Raw genomic sequence first — 23,773 nt, forward strand, 5'->3', positions numbered from 1 at the left:
TTTTGTTAAAATAATAAAATGTTATATTTTTGGATTGGAAGATCATAAATCACGATTGTTCATGGTAGCTTGACTGCATGTGTACGATACATGCCAAGCTTTAGTATCAATAAAAACGAAGTGAGCTTATGAAATTATCATTCGATATTCGCTCTTTAATTAATGATTAATAAGCATAAAGTAAAAAAAAAAATATAAAATAAAATATATTTATTAAAATCATTAAAAATTTTATTATGGAATGATCCCATCCATTTAAGGCCACTATTTTTGGAATGTATGATAAGTTAAGTAGCAACCAATATAATGCTTCAAGAGGCCTCTTAATATATTATAATACCATAAGAACTATTACAATTTAGCTATAATTTCATTAGATGCCATTTCTTAAAATAAAAGATATTGCCACTGATTCATGTTTTACAATTTATATTGATAAAAAAAATAATTTCCATTTTCATCTAAGTAAAATTAATTTAAAATTTTATACAAATAAAATAATATTTTAAAACTAGATCATTTTGTGAAATATAGTGTTTCTTACTATTAACCATTATTTCCTAATATACATGTTATATATCCTTTTTCCGGTTGTTATATATAATAAATATGTTATATACTTCGTTGTTCTCCATTGCTCCACGCGAGGATCAATAGATGGATCAACAGAGATCCAGGAAATAAATATTCCCTTCCTACTTTTATTACGGTAACAAATAGATTTAGCCCTAGTACCACAGTTTATCACAAAATAGGACCAGAGTTTGTATCAAATGAGAACGCTGCAGATATCAGAGTCAAATTCAGCAAAGATTGCGACTTTGCCCGGTGGAGTTATGATCAGGGACTATACTGCTAAGATGCAGCAAAAGTTGGCGATTTGATAACAAATTCTAGTTAATAGGTTAATCCACTGACATATACACTCAGAAATCCGGTTTGACGATCCCATTGCTTCAAAAAGGCTCCAATATGTTTCAAGCCTTGCTACCTGTGCAATTCTTCAACAATGTCAAGATCTGAGGATAATGTCATGTTACAAAAGCTTAATATGATAAAAATGTTTTTAAGAAATTTATAGCTTACACAAGGGCTCAGTTCTGCTCGCAAAACAAAGACAAAACAGAGAGAAAGTTTCTCTTGATAGTGTGTTAAGTAACTCTTCAGCATTCAACATGCACGAATCTGATAGCTTGCTTCGACTAATGGACTAGGAACATTTTTTCCTTAAGAGTCAAAAAGAAGCATATAAAATGAACCAACTCCAAAAGAAATAAATCAAACTGATTTAAAATTAAACATAAAAAGTTAAGGATTCGAAGACATCTGCAACACAACACCTCGAGACCAACATATATAACAAATATCACTTAGAAAACTTGTTTGCACTCCTCCAGAGGGGAAAAAAATGCCTACTCTCTGTGCCCATCTCTTAGAAACTCTTCATCGGACCTTGTATGGGTACCTGACCAAGCTTGATGCTAAGAAGTTGCTTTTCTCTATTTGTTCACAAAAAACACTTGTAAAATTTGCCCCAAAACTCAAGTGTTATATTGTGAAATAGAATAACAAAACAAACCTGCAGCTTTCATTACTCAGAACAGGTGAATATTGCAACTATGGTGCATCGACAACAGAACCAAGCCCTATTGCTCAGCCATCAGAGATATCTATAATATCTATAGTATTATCTCTAACTTGAGAACTCAAGGGCAATTCACCTTTGGAGAGATTATGATTCTTCGTACTCCTATAGTGACCAGAAACACTGGTATTATTTCCACTCTCTACACATGCTTGGAAGCTTGCAGGCTGTTGCTCAGTGCCTGCACCCACAGGAATCTCATATACTTCCATTTCACTCTTTGCTATGGTACTTGGTCTCCATTGCCCCCCACTTCTATGGCATGGTGAAGGACAATATCTATCTCCACGTTTGCTGCAATTGCCTACATAGGGGAGGCAAGCAATTTCTACGGACTTTGTGTCTGGTTCTCTTGCCATTTGATGTTTCAGCAGCTTTTGCTTTTTCCTCCTCTCCGATCTCTTATTGACTAAAGGTTCCATGTCTTCACCTGTTTCTTCATCTGCATAAAAGTCCAACCATTTGCTAATAACTGTGAACTCATTATTGAGTTTATCAATTCTTTTCCTCTTGCAAGTGAACTCCTGCTTCTTTTCCTTTCTAGGAATCAGGTGGGGCCTTATGACATCTCCTTGCTTCAAAGGGAACTTGCGCTTCTTCCTGCATGCTGGTGTTCTTGCTTGCTTAGGTATTTCAGGAGCCATAGCATGAATCCAAGTCTGCAATTCAATCGCCATCAACTCTGTAGACTTGATATCCCTCTGAAAGGAATTATCAGAGGGAGAACTACTGCCTAAATTTCGGTTCACATCATGGACAAATGAGAAGAAATTTGTTATTTTGCTTGACCCTTTAACATTTGTACTCTTTTGCATTCTCCAACTACTCTCTCTAGTCACATAGGATAATAGTTTCGAACCTTCGTCCTCTTGAAGCTCTTGCACCCCTGGATAACCATGAGACAATATTAAGCAAATGCTTCCAAGAGAATATAAAAGCTTGGAAGAAATGCACCTATTCTTTCAGCATTTCCAGAACCATTATGATGCTAGCAATGGCAAGTATTCTTACCATCAACAATGCCCTTATGAACACTGCCGTCATTAACATGCACATATTTATAAAATCAACTTTCTGCAAACAATCATCTCTCATAAAGGCATATACAGCTTTTCTTTTCCACTCTTCCGAGTTTCACACTTCCTTTCATTGGACAAAATTTGAAGTAACAATATGGATAGGTAGCATGTCAAGAGCATAAACAATTAATGAGAACAATGGTTTCAATAGAATCTAACCTTTTGAAACCCTTCGCTTGTCTTTAAATGCAGGTGGTTCTGCTATCTTCATATAACTACCACCGCATGACATCATGTGTCTATAGAAAACAAGCAAATGAATCAAATTGATATGTGTTTCAGTAAGCCTAATTGCCTTGATCAAGGAAATGGTGCGATGTAGGATATCTCATTTTGCACAAGCATGGGTGTGCAATAAAACTAACATGAATGACCAATATTAGAATAGGCAGAGGTGTATTGGAAGGTCTTTACATTCTCAATGAGGTGAGACATAAGTAGCACATAATAAAGTGTATGTTTCTTTATTTTCTTAAAAAATGTAAAACTACAGTAAAAGAATTTGAAAGTCATGTTAAGACTAGGTTCTCAAACTGGTATTGACTAGACGTTGCAATACAACACATGCACAGATCTTAATAGTTTGTTCCCAGTAATATTTCTTCCACTACCTCAGTTGGCATAGTTCTATGTTAAATGATGACAAGCAATAACAAGAAAAGGATCTACAGATTATCTTTCATTGGTCACAGAAATAATTGAAGCCTTACTCTTGGACTTCTCACACAATATATGGTACAAAGTGGGTTTACTGATATAATGTGCATGAGTTGCTCTACATAGCATCACTAATGAACCTCAAGATGTTTCAAGTGAGCATCGCCTTAAAAATAAGCCTTTCTTAACATGACATGAGACATTAGCATATTTCTACATGCATCAATTTTCCAACATATATCTCATGGAGGACCAATAGCTCAATAGGCTGCAAGCAGTATATTGCATATGCACCATATAGACTTGGTGTCTTTTCCATTCTATCATATACTTTTTTGCACCATAAATACATTGAGAGACTTACCCAACCCCTCCAATACCAAAAAGAGAGAAATGGAAAAAGATATGCATATGCCATGTGCTAAGATGAGTTGCATAACTAAGTTGGTACCTCTCTCCTCAGCACATGATCTAGGGAGAGGTTCTGCAGTTGAAGTCAAGAAGGTGGTATCTCCATTATATTCCTTAAGGAAAAAAGAAAGAGAGAAAGATATGCATTTGTTGTATACTGTTTGGACCATGGTCTACCGAACAGGACCATACCAGCCGGTTCGGCCGGGTCCGGCCTGAAACCGGTACCCGGATAGCGTGGAAACCGGTTCCAGCTATTTTTGGGCCGGTACCGACCGGTACACATGCGTACCGGCTGCGTACCGGTCTTGTACCAGCCCGTACCAGTTCGCACCGGTATCCTTTTTTTTTTTAATCACAGCACGTGCACTATGGTGTCAGGCCATGCGCTCCCTTTGGGTAGAGTGTCCCACGCGCAAGGCATAGCGCCCCACGCAGGATCAAGGCCGTGCGCCCGCGCGCGGTTCCCAACCCCGCACATTTTCGGGTGCGGTTCCACTGCGTGCGGGCCCGATTCCACCGCATGCAGGCGCGATTCCCCACGCTGGGAACCGCCCCGCGCGCGGTTTCCCCGCCCGCGCGGGTGCAGGCCAATTCATCCACGCAGGGCAGCGCGCGGGCGCGATGCCCCGCGCGGGTCATAAATGCCACAGAGTGCGGGTCATAAATGCCACAGAGTGGCATTTAGCCTCTTATCTACTCGCGTCCGCGCGCAGACATAAACCGAAAGAAAAGGGCAAGAGATTGGTTCATACCGGACCAGTTCCGGTACGAACCAGTTCGTACCAGACCGGTTCCGGTATGAGCCAGTCCGGTAGACGACCGGTACGCCTACCGATACCAGTTCAGCGTACCCTGGTTTGGACCCAGATCTTTGTTGATTGCAAAATATTCTTGCTCCTTTGGAGATCAATTCAAAGCCAGCCTAGCCCATCAAGCAAACAAAGTATGTACCATCTCATGTATCTGGTGGAGATGTGTTTACGCAACAATATTTACATGCTTATGAAATGCACAATACTGTTGTTGTTGCCACAGTTATTCCATGTGAGAAAAACCCCCAAGAGTTGTCAATTTTTGTTGGCAATACATTGACAATCATGGTGATTGGGAAAGGCATAATCATTAAATATACTACTCAAAGTGGAAAATTCGGAATTACACTTTTCTACGCTTTTTCCCTTTCTTAGGCTTCTTAAATATTTCCAAGACCTCAACATGATTTGTTCCTTACCATATTTATGGTAAATCCTCTTTACCTTAATTGCCTCCTATACCCAACTGTTCTTAAGTTCCTTATCCGCAAGCCTTTTGCCTTTGACCCTTAAGAACGACTTTAGCTGCTCTTTTAATGTAATCAGCCATCTGATTCTGCAATTTTATGGTTCAGTTCTTATATTTTCATTTCCCTTATTTAACTATTTATCCCTAAATATAGAATAGTTCCCTTTCACATTCCATCTTACTATAGAGTATTTTTAATTTCTAATCTTCTTAGTTCTTACATTTTGGTACAGGAATGTAAGAGTATTAGCTTATATTTTGTTATCAGACTTTCCCCTAGTATCACCTTACAATATTTGCATATCGATCTCTGTCTCTCTCTTCTTCATATGAAACTGTAATCTATTCGGAACAATTTTGAGCAACCCTTGATGGTAACTAGATGTTCATTTCTCTTCTACAAATTTGTATAATAAATTGCTTAATCATAAGCCATTACAAACTTAAGATCAAATCTTTTACTAAATTCCTATCACCAAATCCATATCCACCAAATACGCCCTGTATCCCATACAACTCTTCCCGACATGCCCATTTAAGCCACTACATACAATTATTCTTTCTCCCTCTAGAATATCTTTCATTTCTATTAATCTCATCTCTGAATTACTTCTAATTGTTTCATCCAAACCTACAACTGCTGCACAGTGCTAAACGTATTAAATCTCTTAATCTAAAACTTTAACCATTAACCTGTCATTAATCATTTTAACATCTGTAGTCTTAACCTTCATTTTTTTTTAATCCATTACCATTCCAACCCCATTTTTATTTAATCTTCCATGGACATAAAAGTATGTAACCATCACATATGTCCTTGCACTCTCCACCTTTCCATTTGCTTTCTTATGAACTGGTTGTACTAATTGTCCTTCATATCATTGTATCCAAAAGCCACACCTTCCATTAAAGTTCTAACATTGCAAGTAGCAAATTAGATCCCCTCCTTCCTTGCAGCTTCTATGTGTGTTTTGCTTTATTTGATGCATTTCTTGTCTGCTTACCAATCTAATTGATTACCATTGTGCCATATTACCTAAACCTAGAAAATGTTTGCTCATTTCTCATCACAAAAGGATTATCTTGCATTACGTTTTACGGGTGATAGTAATCATGTTTTGAGACCTTGCTTATGATCAACAACCTAGCCGGCTCTTAATTCTTAACATAATTGGATTAGGTTGTTATGCACAAAACAAGCAGTACCCTGGAAATTCATGAATAACAAATTTTAAATCCATATCATATTTCAACATACATTTTATGATTGGGTGTTATAGATATTTGTGTTTGTGTATTTATGAGACATATGTACATGTATATGTATGAAAGGATGTATTATATACAATGTAATGGGATAGAGGGAGGCAAAACCAAAATTATTGTCATTACAATGTTATTTCAGCTGTTACTAAAGCCTTGGTTGTGCAGAAGGTAACATAAAGAAAGACTAAAATTTTAATCAAATGTCTGATTCTAGAATGTTCTTACCTATGCCAGTGACATGACAAGTTGCCACAAAATTCAACATGGCCTACATGTTCAAGGCAGTCACTAGCCGAAGGTTGTCTGTTCATGGATCTCTTGATCAAATCCCCGCAAGATTCACACTGGACAGGAGCAACTCAAAGTTAGTTGTAGAAAACCTATACATAGATAAAAGTCCACAAATCAAAATCTAAAAGCATTTTGTGAAATGAGACAAATGGAAGTCAAAGTTACAATCCATTGATGAACTCTGTAGCTGTCAACTTCCTCATGAAAGTCATGGTAGATAGTGATTTTGTACCCACCAGAAGGTCTCTACAATTAATAATAAACAAATTAAGTAGCACAGCTAAAGTCCCAAACTCCAAAATAGTTCTTTATGATACTTAATGTTAACTAACCTGGTGATCTGTCAATGAGCTGGAATTTATAGAGTTCATAATAGCCTGGAAACTTGGGCCGTGATCGCTGCATATTCAGAGTAAGACTTTAAGTCATACTAACTTATAAGCATGCATCATAACTTTGTAATAAAATTGAACTATTACCTATGGCCCCTGTTCCTTTTTGTAATCCATAAAAATGCGTGAATCATCTCATGTAATAAAGTGTTCTTGAGATCAGAAATTGAACGAAGTTTTAGTAAAGGCTCTGAGAGGTGTATTTCACAGCCACCTCCTTTCTGATAATGACATGTTCCAGCACATCTGCATTACATCAATGTAAAATTAAATCCTTTTTACTAGTATCTAGTATCTACTCAATATAATCATTGTGTATTACCAAGTAATTTATGGAAAAAGAAACAAGTGGACAAGTGCACTTAGAATTTAAGATAGTCTGTGCATTACCATGTACATACAACTTATCTCTGATTCCATCCACATACAAAAATACAAAATATATTAACATAAGTATCTTCTAATCAAAAACGTTTGCATATCTTTTTTCCTTCCCATGAGTCCCAAAATGCAAAATAGGAATTTCATTTCTATAACAGAGTCCTGACACTTCTGTGAAGCTTGTCTAAGAATCCTTGAAACAGACATGTGCGACGCATGTGCCTAATATTAGTAGGCATACAACAGATGTACATGTGTGTGATGGACTCCACACTTTCCATTAAATCTTAGACAGTGGAATGAATATTGCAACACTAAAAATACATAATCCAAATTGAAGATCCACACTATTAAACATATGCATCAAATCTCCTACATAATGCTAGTTTGAGAACATATAATAAGATATGTAAAATGAAAATTGACATTGTTGATCATAATCTATGCATCTTGACCCATGCATCAACAAAAGATCCATAGGTTCCGAGACTTCCTAACTGTAGATCATATCAAAACATTATACCATGCCACTATGCTGTCAATTTGCTGTCACTTGATGCAAAGTTTGGAGATCTCAAAAACACGACAAGCATCAGCGTTCTAGATCATAAAAGCATCTTTAAGTTAAATAGCCCATTAGTGACTTAACATGCGTTCAATCCAAAGAGGCAAGTGCAAGTATAATGGACTCTGTGCAGTCCTATATATTTAATAAATGTGCATTAGTGTCATAAGACAAGGAACAGATACAGCCAAAAAAGAAAAGAAAAAAGAAAGAAAACACTGAAATGTCTTCATCTATTATATGATAAACTTTCAGCATACACAAGCGATTTGAGTTCTATAATTAAAAGAAAATTAGTTTAACCTTTTTCAGGACCTATTTCATCCATTTGGTCTCAAACTGAATACCATCAAACAAAAATTTAAGTTATCTGAAATGTTTCAAACCTAATGAAACTAAAATTGAAAAGTTTCTGCTATCACAGCCAAAAAAGGATGATTCAACTACATGACTAGTAAATCGGTTTCAATATATATTTTCGTTGAATCATATTTTTCATCCCTAGGATAATCAAAACAGAACATTTTAAACAAAAAGTTAACCTTGCAGAATGCACTTCCAAAAAAAAAGGGAAAAAACATACTGAAATATAGTCATGATGCCTCTGTAAAACCTGGAAACATCACATGCTATGGTATGCCAAGCCTCTCAGACAGAGGTTTCTACATACATACATACATACATACATACATACATATATATATATATACACTTTTAATTTCTTGCTAAAGTTCATTTCATTTCTCTAACTTCTATTTTAAGTACAAAGTTAAATAGTAATGAATTTTTCTTGTGCTCTACTACCTCCAATGAACCACCTCTGTTTCAACTTTCGAAATTAGTACCACAGTTCTAGCGTTTGCTTGCGAATCCTGAATAATAGGCTCTCATCAAAACCAACTCTGGCTAGCTGTTCAGTGCAACCCGTCACTTCCGATGAGCATTTCCACCCACACAAGTCTGGTTACACTGTGCTCTATATCATTAGCTTAAGCCTTAGAAAATCAATAAAATGAGAGGGAACTACCACAAGGCTACCACCATTTCCACGAACCCAAACAGTATTTCAAGGGGATCCACTTCCATATGCCCATCTGTCACTTTCTACTTCTCCCATCCTAAATACAATATCGGATGGATGGCAATGAGTATTTTATCACGTACATGATTTACAACCAATGTAACCATACTCCATGCATTTCCCTTCAGACTTGATTCTCCTAAGCACCTCTCCCCATCCCTGTTCGACACAAACCCATCTTTATATAGGACCCACACTTAACTCTAGATGCATCATTCATATAGACACCTACTACAACTTTTGATGTTTGGAAGTAGTCATGCCATCCTCCCCAAATCCTGACAAGGATATCTTTTTTGCCGATCACACAAAGCTTATTAGATTAGAACTTCCAAAACTAGCTTAAATTGAGAAAATCCAAAATATTCTGTAATATTTTTTTTTCTACAATCATTTTATTTTTCAATACTTTCAAGTATTTTCCTTTGGTACCTTTTTCCTTCAATGTATTTGTTTCAGAAGTTAAAACCTAGCCCTCGAATTTGAGAGTATAGTCGGAGGTTAGTATCATCATTGGCTTACCAGTTAAAATGTTTATGAAACTTTGAACGGTAAATTAGTTGAATGCATGCTATCTCAACTCTCAAATTGCCAATGCCGCTTCCATCATTATTTCAGTAGGCGCACCCAACTAGCCAATCACAAAAAAGAGAAAGATGATAAAGGGGAGGAGGTAATCTAGTTGAGCAGGCCCACACAAGGCTAGGTCACGGACACACATACACACACATAGAAATACATAGAAATTAGGCAAGGGCGATCCTTGTATAAGAAGAAGACAAGACATGGTTGGGTGAGAGATATCCACATTGGTAATCTAATCCACAGTGATAAGTCCCTCATGAGATTCATGGTAGAAGCATGCTCAAATAACTAACAACATGGAAAGGAAAGCTGTGGAATGGGAGGAGGTAGCTTCTCTCAAGTGGGGCAAGTTGTAGGTAGCATTAGTGTTCCACCACCAGGGAAGGCTCTCCAAAAAGTTCATAATGATATCAATTGTTCCTTGAATAATTGCTTCTAGGTTTGGAGATTACCATAGGTAATGGTTCTTTTAACCAGAACTTCAGGTGGCACAACTAAGGATAACTGGTTAAGTGGGTTAATCTAGGGTTCTAAGCAAATCCATGTTTTCAATTTTTTGAATTTTTCTTGATTTTCTTGACAAAAACTCCAAAACTTGGAATTGAACTCCCAAAATGAGGAAATGTGGAAACCAGAACTTCGCATAGCTCACCAAAATCAAAACCAAAAGCTAGCTTCCAATCTTTGCTTAAGACAATCCTGCCATGGAATTTCTCTAGTTCAAACATTACTTTTATCTTAAATACTTGAAAATTCGAGATATTTCACCCCAAAATAAATTTCTAGAGGAAAATTCGGGACAAGTTTTCAGTAAAAGATATATAAAAGTTTTCCACAAAACTCCATTGTAGCAGTCCCTTTATCAATTGCTTATTTGTTGGTTTCCACTCTGATAGTGAATTGTTTACACTTCTCTTTCCAAAGTCCATTTAAGTCAGATTAACATAAACAGCATATAGTTTTTTGTCCCTTTGCTTTGTCAGCACTGTGGACACCAGATCACATATGGCATCTTTCAGCCAAAGGTCAGGAGCATAATCCAGACCATAGCAACTAAAATGAGAAGAACTATTTGTTCAAGACAATAGCAACAAACACGGCATCCAGGTGAACCATTACGGATATAGAAAACATGGGATTTTAGTAAATCCTCTAGTAGAAGCAGGCCATTACCTACCAAAGCTCATCAATTGGAAAATCCTCGAGCGACATTCTTATTTTTTTTAAATAGCACTCAAAGCAGACAAATTAGGCACAACTTCAAATCCGCACTCTTATGCATACCAGCAATGCGTTCATAAGCATCTAAAAAGCAAACAAAAAATGCATTACCCTTTCCTCGATGCAGTTCAGTCAAATCCATCTTACTTCTTCCATACCAAGCATTCATGGATTTAATAACTTTGTTCTACTCTTTTATTCTTCAGTTTCAAAGCGATGATAACAGAACCACATGTAGCACAGACTACAGACTAACAATTCTTCCTAGTTTACATAATGCCACCAAGCGTCATTATCTTACCTGCTTAGGTACTCCTTGGCAATCTGGGGATTAACCAGTTTCATGTGGTTTGGTGTAATTCACAACTCTAGCACCTCATCTGAAACAGGTTAAGATTTAACCATCCTACTTAAAGTAATAGATAAATAAAAACATAAAATTTTCCGCGATGTTAAGCTGTATTACTGGCACTCCTTTTCAAAGCAAGCTTGGCAGACCGTGAAATGAAGAGTGGATTCCGAAACCCACAAGCAATCAAAATTTGCAGAGTTGCTAACAACTCAAAAACTTCCCAATAGTGGATTAAAATTACAAATACCCGCAGTCATCTTCGTTGTGAGGTCTAAACATGGCCGAATGTCAGATTATTAGCAAGGAGAGAGAAAGGGGGGGAGAGAGAGACCTGGTCATGCGAGGAGAGCTCCATTTGACGACGCAGGCGCCAAGGGTGTCCTCGAAGTACAGGGAGTCGTAGTGGCAGAAGAGGGCGTGGATGTCGGGGGTCGGGTCCAGAAGGTCCGCCTCCTCTAGTTCCATTTCCTTCGCCATTGCCGCGGACGCCCCAAGCATGTAGAGCGAGATGAAGGGGGAGGAAAATGGGAAGTGGGATTTCCTTTTTGGATGCTGTAGAAACATGCACGGAAATACGTGTACGATCCAGACGGCCTACAAGTATGGCTCTGCCAAGGAGGGGAATAATAACCTGGCATGGAATACTTAGAAGATTTCTTCTTAATAGAAAAATTCTTCTGAATCATGAGTGTTGCTGGAAATAGACCCGGAGGTGACCGCAAACCGAGAAGAAGGAGCTTCTGCTACAGTGCGGTGGCAAACGGCTGTCTCCGACGGACCTGCAAAAAGCTTTTGGCCAGGGGATCCGGCGAAGGCCCTCCGATGCTTAAGTTAGAGAGGGACTTTGGAGATATTTTAATGAAGAGGTGTTTTCTGGCAAGGAAATAAGATGATGTCCCTAGAGTCCCCCCCTTTTATAGGAGGGGGTGTAGCGGTTATACACAATCGGACGTGATTGCGCAATCTTGGTTTAAATAAATTACCTTAGATGGCCCAAGATTTCGGGCTAGCTGGTGATCGGTTGAGATTGCATGGATTCAAATATTGACAGCCGTTGTGGCGGAGATTGCAGGATTTGATCCCGAATATGGAGGATTTGGTGGCCCTTTCCTTAGGCGGACTGACTTGATTGTTGGTGGAGTTGGGGTCGGCTCGAGGTCAATCGGGCTTTGCTCAGCCGAGACCATGCGTGCCGAGGTCGTTCCTGCCAAGGTCGTGCTTGTCGGTGCTATTCTTATTGAGATTACGGCCCTGTTTGGGGGAGCTGTTAGTAGTAAAGCTTTTGGAAGTAAAGCTGTTGAAAGTAGAGTTGTCTGAAGCAGAGCGTTTATAAAAAGCTGTTTGCTGTTTGGTAACTACATTTCTAAAGTGTTGTGACACTTTAACATTATTTGGTAAACAAACTGAGAAAGTACTTTTGTGTGACAAAATGACTATAAAGGATATTACCAGTATTATACAACAGAGCATAATAAAATATAATACGTATTAATACATAAATATATGATATAATATAATATTAATGTAATATAATATAATATTATTATAATATAGTACTATAACATTATGTATTATAGAATAATAATTTAATATAATATTAAATTATTTAACATAACATATCAATGTATTATGATATAATGTAATATAATATTATATTTATAGTATAATACAATAATAAATATATAAAATATTATAATTATTAGTGTAAATTAATTTTTCATCCTTCTAATGGCCATTTATCTTTCTAACAAATTTTCTAGCTAGGTGATAAAATTGGTTAAATAATTACTAATATTTTTATTTATTTATTTATTTATTTAGATCAGATTATTTGCCACTCACTCATTATTTTTCTTTTTATTTATTTTATTTAGTTATTTATTTTATTTATTTATTATTTTATTTTATTGAAATATAGAAGGGTCACCGGCCATGGGTGGTGGCCGGCATAGTGGTTGTCACTGTGGGCAGCCACGAGCTCCCAAAAAAAACGAAAAAAAAAAAGAAGAGGAAGAAGGAATAGAGGCGGTAGCGTTGAGAGGAAGAAGAAGATAGAGAGGGAGAGGGAGAGGATGGGTGAGAGAGGAAGAGGTGGGATAAGGGTTTTGGGGAAAAAAGTAAGATTTAAATGGAGGTATTTTGGTCTAAAAAACAGCTTTCCGACAAAGCTGAAAACAACATTTTCTAAAAGCTCCAAATTGGAGCTTCTCCCCAAAAGCTGTTTTCAGCTTCCCGCAAAAGCTGAAACAGCTTTTCGAAAATTTTATCAAACATCATTTTTATCTAAAAGTATTTTTGGAGGGCCAGAAAGTGCTTTTTGACCCTCCAAAAGCTTCCCCAAATAGGGCCTATGTCTGTCGTCGGATCCAGGTGCTTTAATTGTATTTTGTGGGATGGTCCACTTTTTTCCCCATCAACGAGCAGCAAATAAGGCGACCCAATTAGCAGCTTGGTTCACCTCCCGAAGGACATGTCTGCATAGCACTTCCACGGTATCCGGCGCGTGTCATCTAGAAGCGTTGGGTTTCTTTTTCTGTTTTAAGGGAACTGGATGAAATACATTGCCATGCCAAGAGCCCATGAAAGGAGAAATTATATTGAGCAAGCAAGCACTCCACTTCCTCTACCGAGCGGATGGTGGAGAGCTTTCTTAGACAAGAATGATCCATGATATTAATACATTCATTCAGGTATGATGTTGAATAATGGGCATATGATGAACATGAACATCTTATTCTAACGAGTTTACGGGCTAAAACTATGTAATTTCGCACCTTCCACATTTTCCATACAAACATCGAAACTATCAGATCCCAAAGCACTCGGTTAGTCTTCTGGGCGAGGTTATCTCGCCATGTCGACCATGAGATCCCCACTGGTAGGGCTCTATTCCTAATATTGAACTTGGACAAAAGCTCATTCGAGAAATCTCACTCGCGGAAAACAACATAAAAAGGAAATAGGTGCTAGTTCTCTGTCATTTGCTTGCGAGATTAGGATGTGGGTGGCACGAGCTCTTCGTCATTTGCTGAGGGGGATGGCTGGCAATTCCCTTTTTCTTTTTCTTTTTTTTAACTTACACTAAGATAGTCAAGCACATGATGTGGCAAAAAATATTTAGCCCAGTATACCGTGGTACATCGAGCATAGAATATAATTTCTTCTAAAAAAAAGAGAGAATTTTTTATATAATTTTTTTTTGTCATAAAAAATTGACATAGTGCACAGATTTTGGAAAAGTAATGGAGCAATCTTTCAAAATCATGACATAAAGAAAGTGCCCAAATTTATATCCTTTCAAAGGATATTTCGAACTCGGAAAATACTTGGTGCATTCTTAAACATAACCTTGTAGACAGCAAATTGCTCAAATCCTCCATGGAACATAAATGGAGAAGGGCATAAGAAGGGTTTTAATTTGAATCTGAAAAAGAAAATATCTAGAGTAATCCATAAGTTTTACCTCTATAGCCAGCAAATAACTTGATGCCCTGTGGGACATGCATGGAGAGGCCAACCTGGGGGTTTAATTTGGAATTGGAAAAGCAGTATTCTTTAGATACGAGAAGTCTCAAGTTTTGACTCCTGAAATTTATTCTTCATCAAAGTTAGGAATGATAGTTTGAGAGGTGCTGGTCATTGCCCCATTATAGTACCAGGTTCCTCTCTCATAAATAATGGACTCAAATATTATGCACTTGTGAGTTCTCACTAATAGCTCAAAAGATAACTGGTGTATAAACAAGCAAATGCAAATGTTTGAGTCTCTGATCCTTGTAAATACATTCGAATTCCTATGATGTTGTTGTAGACGCCCCTAGCTGTAGCAGGGCCAAGTAAATTCTTGAATTGGTTGCATAGTAATCCAACCCCTAGACCAACATAATTCTAGCCCTAAACCACCCAATCCAACTCTAGACCACCTGATAAACCCTTAGACCACACGATCCGATGCCCAACCACCTTATTCAACACTAAACCACCTGATCCTAATCCTAGATCACCCAATCCTGATCCTCCCAACTGACCTAACCCGCCAGCCAAACACATCAAATAAGCTCAATTCCTACACTTTGCACCCCAAATTGAAGCTATCGTGGATTTTTTTATAGGATTATGCCAAGCCAACATATCATGAGTGCGTCCGTAAATCTCATAACCAATGGTTGTATGGAAAGTAATGGTACCGCCTCAGAACCGAAATACTAAGGTAAACCGACCTGGTTTTGCACCAGATCGGCTCGGCACTGCTTCAATCAGACAGTTCACCTCGATTCGGCAGACTATGGGTAAACCGATGGTTGTATGGAAAGTGATTGTGTGTTATGGACATTTAGGCCTAATGTGAGAGAGAGAGAGAGAGAGAGAGAGAGAGAGAGAGAGAGAGGAGAGTTGGAGAGAAGGAACCAACGTCAGAGGTTAGTTCAAGAAGTTTCAACAAGACAGACACCCTCAAAATTCCTACCTTAGCCATTAGATTTAATCTATGGCTGAGAACTTATTTGTATTAAGTTTTCTAAAGGAAGAAACTTATCTATAAATAATAGATTTGAAAGGATAAAAGAATATTTAGAGGATTTTCCAGCCAACACCTTCCTTTTTTGGCATGTCTAGTGGGACATTTTAGGTACCTATTATTATGCCACCGAGAAAAAGGATTGATAATCCATCATCAGGACTACTAGAGAGTCCGTCACACCAGCAGTCGCCAAGTTCCCAGGCCATATGAACTAGTTCCTCCAACCTCTAGGGAGTTGACATCTTTGGTGACCAGATCGGCTCCACTTCTACTAAGGAGGCTGGCCTTGAAAGATATGTTCCACATGCAGAAATGATTCATCCGCTACCTAGTTCCTACCAGAAAATGATTATGCAGTTCAAATCCTACATGGATGAAAGCTAGTGCGGCCAATTAGAAGTATTCACATATCAAGTGCCTGCTATATTAAGGTCACTTATGGAACGACACAATGTATCTTTGGATGTGATAACAGCAAGAGCAAATATTATGTGCCATAGTATGCTTTGATGCTTATTGTGGTAAAATTGGCTGGTCTTATCCTTGCAGAGAGCAAATCAATATAGCAAATTTTACAATATGAAAATGTTGAGGTCCTCAAGAAATGTAATTTTCAATTTTTGGCCTATAAGATGAATAAGGCTTAAGACCACTTTAGAGAGTTCTCGGGAGTTATAGACCGATGTGATGAGGAAGGTACCTTATAAGTCAATTCAAGAGGTCAGACTGAATAGGCAATCACCGATGGCTCGATCAACATCAGGACGATAATGGAACCTAAGATGGATTACGGCCATTCGGGTTTGCCAATAAGCTTCTAGGAAAAAATTTGGTGGAATCATGCCAATATATAGCCCTGCTATCAGAACTAGTCATTCCCTTGGGGCAACGGATGGAGGGTAACAGTTCAATCCACCTACATTGCAACTTAACCTATTTTGAGGGCTGGAGGGTAACCACCCCAGTGGTTATGATGGCGGACCACTGCAGGGAGAAGAGAGAAAGAGGAAGAAAAAGAAAAGGAAGAGAAAGAAGAGGTTATAGAGACACAGGAAGAAGAGGTTATAAAGATGCAGGAAGAAGAGAAGAGGAGGAAGAAGAAGAAGAAGCAGAAAGGAGGCTAGAATTTTTTTATTCAATCATTCAATCTCCTCGTACATGAAAGGGTTGGCCTTTATATAGATCTTACATTATGACCAAGTGAAGTTAATCAATTGACGACATACCAAAATTGGACCCTCAATCCGTTGACTAAGTCAACCGATTGATTACGTACCAAAATCGATCCAATCACTCAATCTAATTACTTGACTCAATTGACTTGATTAATAACAAAACAACTGACCAAATTGACTTGACTAAGACAAAAATAAATAATGCAATAAAATAAAATAAAAGTGACTCAGACTCAAATGGACTCAATCTGAGTCTGAGTCAATCTAGTGGCTCAGGATCCTCTCGTAACCATAATGATGTCAGTCCTTGGTACGAACGTGAGTGAGTGGCTATAATGGCTCGATCGTCTGATCGAACGGCTCTGATATCCCCATCAATATTCCAATCTGAATTTAATGCAAATTATCAGGCATGGATTATGCAAATGGGATCCAGTAGACATTGGATCAAAGACAAATCTCCAAAAAGCTCAACAGCATTGCATATCCAAGGCTAATATGCCAAAATTGACAAATGTGTTGCTTTTTCAATGAACATGCAACATTTAATCTCTTTCTTTTGAGAATCAGGACAAGTGCATCTCCAAAAATGGAACACATTTTTTCAAGTCTTAGGCATGATTCTATTATTTTAATCTTTTTTTTGTCCCGAGGCTGATGTTTTTGCACACAAAAAAGAAAAATATTTTTTGTCTGTGGAGGGCTGGCTTATATGACCATCACTAGACACTTTGCCTTGTTGCCATCTTATGACAACCCTTGCCAGTTCTTTCCTCCTTGGCAACCCACTCCACCAATCCCATTTGTGACAATGTCCATATTGGTCTCTCCCTAGCCCCTTAAGTCGCACATGGATGGCATCCACTTCCATTCCACCTTTTCAACTATCTCTGTCCAACTATGCTCTAATGACATCCCATCACTCCACCGCATCCCCCTGGCCTAAGAAGAAAAGAAAAACAAAAACAAAAAGAAGACAAGGAGAAAAAGAAAAAAAAAGGGGTTCCTCCAACCCATCATGCACACCAACAGACCCTCCAATCTTAAATCTAAACTATTATCCACCACATTGCTATCAATAAACTGATTAACAAGCACCCCTGAGTTTTCCAACCAACATAAGCAAACTAGGAGTGGCAAAGAAGTGCTCTTAAAAGAAAAAAAAAAAAAGAAAAAGAAAAAAGAAGAAGGCTTGGACTTGAGGATTCTAAGAAACACCTAGAGCTAATAGTATAAAATAATATAATATAAAATCAGAAATAAATGTTCACATATTCTGTTTCTCTTTTTTTTCACCTTCTTTTGGGGGAATCTAGTGTCTATATGTTAGAATTGTTAGGAGTTTGATAAAGATACAACAAGTAGCATAAAGGAAAACTGATAATAGAACAAAGGTCCATGCTATATCTAAGTCGTAGCAATTTTTGAAGCATGGTTGGAAATGGGATGGAAGCAACAAGAAGCATGAGTTTGAGAAGCAGGAGGATTCCAATGCACGTGTGCCACCCGAAATAAATGATTCTTATTTCTGAAATTCTTCAACTAAGTATAAGGTGTGGTCTAAAAGAGCAATGCATAGTCGCATATTTTATTTGTGAAGATTGACAAAATGATCACATCTAACATTGCAAGTCTCTAACATTCTGGGCAAGAGTATAAAACAATAGTATTGTGTCATAATACACCTTAGTTAAAATTGAAAAGGAGCGCAAGAGTGAATTTGGAAGCAACAGCAAGGTATTGAGACTTTATAAAGAAATTAGGGAGTGACAATGTGTAAGAGTACTTGTATGTATGATGCATTTGATAATCTCACAAACAACATGACACATGGACTAAAAAAATGATCAAATAACAAGCATTTTGACTTTGAATTCAGTCTTTTCTATATATGGGAGTAGGTGGAAAAAAGAGAGCTTTGGCATGCTAACATAAAGATTATGATTACTGATATAATACATGAAGTCTCCTTCTGAACTTGGGACATGTATGGAAATGTTTGCTCCTATATTAACAAGCAGTGATATGGCTACACTCTTTAAGATATACTCGAGGTTTCACAGGAAAGTGCTATATGAAGGATTCAATAATGTTGGAAACAGCCCCGTATCATGATACAACAAATAATAAAACAGCTAAAGTGGAGCAGCTTTAGTGATAAGAGGAGCTAAAGGTGGTGGATGCCCTACAAGACAATGTGGTCAGGGATGTATACGTAAACAATGAACTCATAATGGAAACATACTGAAAACGAGAACAATCTAAGTCGTCATGGTTCTTGCAACAAGTCCTATGGCCTCTAGTCCTAGGACTTGTTGATTAGCACTAGCTTTGACGATAGATTGAAGAAGCAAGGTTTTTGTAGCAACCTGTGCCACCTGCTACAAAAGACGATTCAATAAGGTACCGGTACAGTACAAGGCTTTGTTACAGTATTGTACGGAAAGATGTACAGTTACTGTCTTGCCTCTAGTACCTTACCAGGTGTCCATATGGGGGCTTATCATGCACGGAAGCTACCAATATGTGGTCCAATAATATATTCAAAATTCCAAGCAATAAGTCAGCATTTAACTAGTGCTGCATTAACATCTTCTTCTAACCATCTCCAAGTTTGAGACTCTTGGTTATTGACACAGGTGCTCAAAACAAGTAAATGGAGCATATGTTCTTACCATATATTCCTCTACCTAATTTGCAAATAACCTCAGCAAAATCATCCACTAATGTTGCCAAAATAGGATTTGTTCCCTACACAAGTGTGTGCCATTTCCAGAAAACAAGTCAGCTTCCAGTCGATGATACATAAGCATCTTCCTCTAACAATTTCCAAGTTCAAGTCCCTTGTTTATCATCACAGGTGCTTCAAACAGTTAAGTGGAGAAATTGTCTTTATTGCTTGTCTTACCAGATTTACCAATAACCTTAACATGTTCGTCCCTTAAGGTTGCCAAATTGAGATTGCTCAACCTCTTTTCAGTTTGCATTTCCATTTTTCTTACTTATACCCAAACTACCTATGAGCTTATTGTTGCAAGCAAAGCAACAAGAACATTAAATTATAGAATTACCTAATTTCCAACTCATTATGTCCTTTAGGATTTACAACAAGAAGATAGATAGTAAGTAGGCTTACATTACACAAAACAAGAATTCAGATGACTTGCTTAAAATGAATCTATTTCTTCATGTTTAATGGTAACACGGGTTTAAGCATTCTTCTTTGCAATTTAAAATGGATGATCCCGAACTTGTCCTTTAGATCTGAAATTTTCTGAAAGAAATGTGACTTAGGAGTGAACAGCTACAAAACAAGAATGACAAAGTGCTCCATTTGATTTTGTTCATTCAGACACGAGGATCCTTCTTGATTTCCAAAGCCATCAGGCTTCTTGCATTCTATAGTTTTTATTTATCTTCTTTTCTATGACCTGGCTATATATAACAAAAAGAATAATTATTTTTATCTAAATTCTTTCATGCAGAGAGCAGAACTCAATTTAATCCAGCAATTAGATTCTGACATTTGTGATGCATCTAAACATTCTTATAAGTTTCAGGATTTGTTCAGAATGCTATAATAAGATTTCTTAGATCTATTATCATAATGGCATAATTTAGCATAAACATTGTAAAATCCTTAACATAACATTGACTCTTGATAATCAAAGACAAAACCTATATCTTTTTAGCATCATGGCTTTCCAGAATGTTACCTTATAACAAAATGCTTTTCTCTGTTTTGAAAGTTTTGGTGCCTTCTGAAGTGTTATTTCCACAATCTTCATTATTCTCACTTCCTAATATGGTGTTCTAGCATGTGCTCTTTTCATTGCTTCAACCATCGAGTTAATAAAATGATCAATAGGTTTATTAGATTGTAATCTTTGGTTATTAGCACACATAAGGGTGACATTTTTACCATAGTTCGCAACATGAGGAGAGATTTTCAAGTGCAGAAACACCATGCCAAGGTAATCCTTTAAATTCAATTGAGGAAAATCAATCCACAGAATATCCTTTAAAGTATAAGCCTACAGCAGTCAATTATGTTTCTGTGCCAATTCTAGTCATTTCAGAATATGTTTCCACAATAAAATTCAAAAGCCAGAAGTTTCTGAGATGAAAGAAAATTACATGTTGTTGGAATTGGACTGTAAATTGAGAATATGATGATGCTCTGCTGACCAATTTTGAAATGTAGGACCTAATTCTATAGCAAGATGTATAAGATGCTAGAAAGCAAGAATTATGGACTTCATTTTTTTGATTGGAAAGCTATGTGATAGTTATAAGGGATGAAAATAGAAAAGAAAAACCACAGGAGGAACTGAGAATATAGACAGTAGGAGAAAGCTTGTGGGAAATAGAATAAAACAACTAGTAATGCCAACCATCTTTATGTCAAAGTGCCAGGCTAGGCTTTTTGGAGACATTCATAGAATGGAATCACTATATGAAAGAAGATGAAGCTCCATTTTGTTTTTATTGACTCCTAAGGGCACCATTTTACTAAAATACTACTACATAATGAGTAAGCACATCATATCACAAAATTTAATAAACAAAGGTGTACAAGACAACTGTCTTTAGTCAAGTATGTTGAGACTCCTGTCACATAATACAAAGTAGCCAACCACTAACTTCTAAAATTGGAATCTAGTTGGTAGGACTCTTGAAAAGAAAAATACTGGAAAATCATTGCAAAACTTCATATCCTGTTAGCCTACTAGTGTTGGCCAATTGTTCCCATATTAGCAAAATTAAAAAAAGAAGATGGTAATTCTAGGTTCCCTAGGAGTCCTATAAGAGAAATTAAAGGAAAAGGGAAAGATGAGAGCGGCTGACATAATCAAAGAAGACCTTTGGGTGGTCGAACATTAACTGGCCCCTTTCATCTTCTTCACACATAACTTCACGTTGTCCCTATCCTTACTCATGAATCTTCATATTGTCTTCTTTTGTGCCGCTAACACCACTCTACAAGAGGTTCTAGGTTTGATTATTGGGTGGTGCATCCCAAGTATTTTGACCTGGATAATTATAGTTACATGTGGATCAAACTCCCTTTCTCTCTCATAAAAAAGGAAAGGAAAGGATAGCAGATTATCTGAAATCATGAATACGAACGATATTGAAGTTATCATGGGATGGACCACTCCTCTGGACTTATCAAGATTTAAACATCATAATTTCCACTAGAGCATATATTTGCCTTCCATGGGGCATATATTTTCCAATCACAAAGCTCAAGAGGGGGAGGGAGGAAGCTTAATTAGACATTAAACTTTTATTCTTCAAATATCAATCCAAAGTTTTAAAAGGTGGCTATGGCATGCAGACAGTCAAGTCACTGTACAGCACATATGCAGCATGCGGAGTGCATATATGGTACATATATAGTTCATATTTTTAAAATAAATAATATATATAATTATATACTTTAATGGTTAAAGAAAAGAAATAAATCAATAGATTCAAAAATTATTATATACACACTAATTCATGCCTAACTTTTATTCGTCAAATATTAGTCTAAAGTCTTAAAAGGCCTTCGCGGTATGCAGGCGATGAGTTCACGGCATACCACATATATGGCATGCAGAGGCATATATGGGTATGTATACAGTTCATAGTTTTAAATATTTTCAAATAAATAACACATAAAATTATATACATAAATGTTTAAAGAAAAGAAATAAATCAGTAAATTCAAAAAATATATATATTTTAATACACACTAATTCATGCTTATTTAAGTGGTCATATATGCAGTTCATAATTTTATTAAAATACATAAATATATAAAGTGTTAAAAATAGAAACAAATAGAAAAATTCACAATAAATAAGAATTAAGTATGCATATTCAAACTTGATTTGAGACTTTTGAGTACATATTCTTAGTTCTAACATGACATGTTAACCTAATAAAATGAAAATATCATCCTATGAACAATAGATCATGCTCAATGCAGCAAAGAGTAAACTATAAATTGCATCAAAACATTGTTAGAAGCCTCCAATAAAGTTTAAAAGTTTCACTTGATTTCTCCAAAGAAAAAGTTTGGACTTTGAAGTACACATTTTATAAAAAGAAGTGGCAAAAACATATAGTACTTAAGGTATGCAGGTGCATATGTGCCCACCTAGGCATATCGGCCTGCTTGTGTGGCCCAGCACATAAAGGGACCGCATATGGCCTGCGCGGCATGGTCCAGGGGCCGCCTCTGCACATGCAGCTGCATAGACTGCTTTTTAGAATAGTGGATGAATCAGATTACAAATGAAGATCTAAAGAAAAGAATGAAAATAAAAGACCAGATTCTTCCTAGAAAAAAGTTTAGAAAACCGCAAAGGGACTATGAAAGCAAAGATTTCATGGCATATCAGGTGGCTTGCTCAATTTGTTATGACTCCGATCTGATGAATCCAATTTTACTAGCAGATTAGAATACTATTACCCATCATTAGTTTATTCATATCATCAGGCAACCATCGAATCCAGCATTACCCCACTAACTTCACCTTCAATGACAAACAATATAGGGAATCAAAGTCATTGTTCAACTTAAGAGGTTTGGCACATGTACAGCACCATTTCCATTGCAAGCAGAAGGCTACAGGCAACAGTTACAAACAAAGAACTGTTGTTATGTCATTTTTTCCTAATAATGAAAACCTTGATTTTGGTGAAATATAATTAACACTACTTTATAACAACAAACCCTTGAGAGCAGCACAAACATATGAAGAACTTACAGCTGCCATATAAAAAAGCACTACGAAGTACGAACCTTTTTTTTCCTCAAAAAAAAATATATCAGAGTTCAAAATTCTGAATGCAATTAACTATCAAATTAGTCTCAT

General features: G+C 36.9%; 1 protein-coding gene across 2 annotated transcripts; it reads right to left on the reverse strand.

The window, feature by feature from the left end:
* Positions 1-1,270: 1,270 nt before the first annotated feature.
* Positions 1,271-11,872, reverse strand: LOC103715338 (uncharacterized). 2 transcript variants are annotated; one of them, XM_008802928.6, is made up of 7 exons: positions 11,542-11,872; positions 7,113-7,271; positions 6,966-7,032; positions 6,799-6,879; positions 6,568-6,686; positions 2,884-2,963; positions 1,271-2,531 (listed from the first exon to the last, which is right to left on the reverse strand). In XM_008802928.6, exons 1-7 carry the CDS (start codon positions 11,772-11,774, stop codon positions 1,654-1,656), a joined length of 1,617 nt encoding a protein of 538 aa, XP_008801150.4. In that variant the 5' UTR covers positions 11,775-11,872; the 3' UTR covers positions 1,271-1,653. The 2 variants fall into 2 exon arrangements, with proteins under 2 accessions (XP_008801150.4, XP_088577646.2); XM_088721520.2 differs by lacking the exon at positions 11,542-11,872 and adding an exon at positions 11,160-11,346.
* Between the last annotated feature and the right edge of the window lie 11,901 nt (positions 11,873-23,773).

Source organism: Phoenix dactylifera, chromosome 5, assembly GCF_051530095.1.
Source record: "Phoenix dactylifera cultivar Ajwa chromosome 5, Ajwa_hap1_PhDact_Kaust_v1.1, whole genome shotgun sequence".
Taxonomy (NCBI): Eukaryota; Viridiplantae; Streptophyta; class Magnoliopsida; order Arecales; family Arecaceae; genus Phoenix; species Phoenix dactylifera.

What these genes read in the sequence shown, in the direction of transcription:
- LOC103715338 (XM_008802928.6), bottom strand. Translation starts at nt 11,774, where the DNA reads ATGTTTCTACAGCATCCAAAAAGGAAATCCCACTTCCCATTTTCCTCC. An exon ending in GCTCATTGACAGATCACCAG is followed by an intron (nt 6,880 to 6,965) that starts GTTAGTTAACAT and finishes TATTAATTGTAG; the next exon opens with AGACCTTCTGGTGGGTACAA. An exon ending in ACAGAGTTCATCAATGGATT is followed by an intron (nt 6,687 to 6,798) that starts GTAACTTTGACT and finishes GCTCCTGTCCAG; the next exon opens with TGTGAATCTTGCGGGGATTT.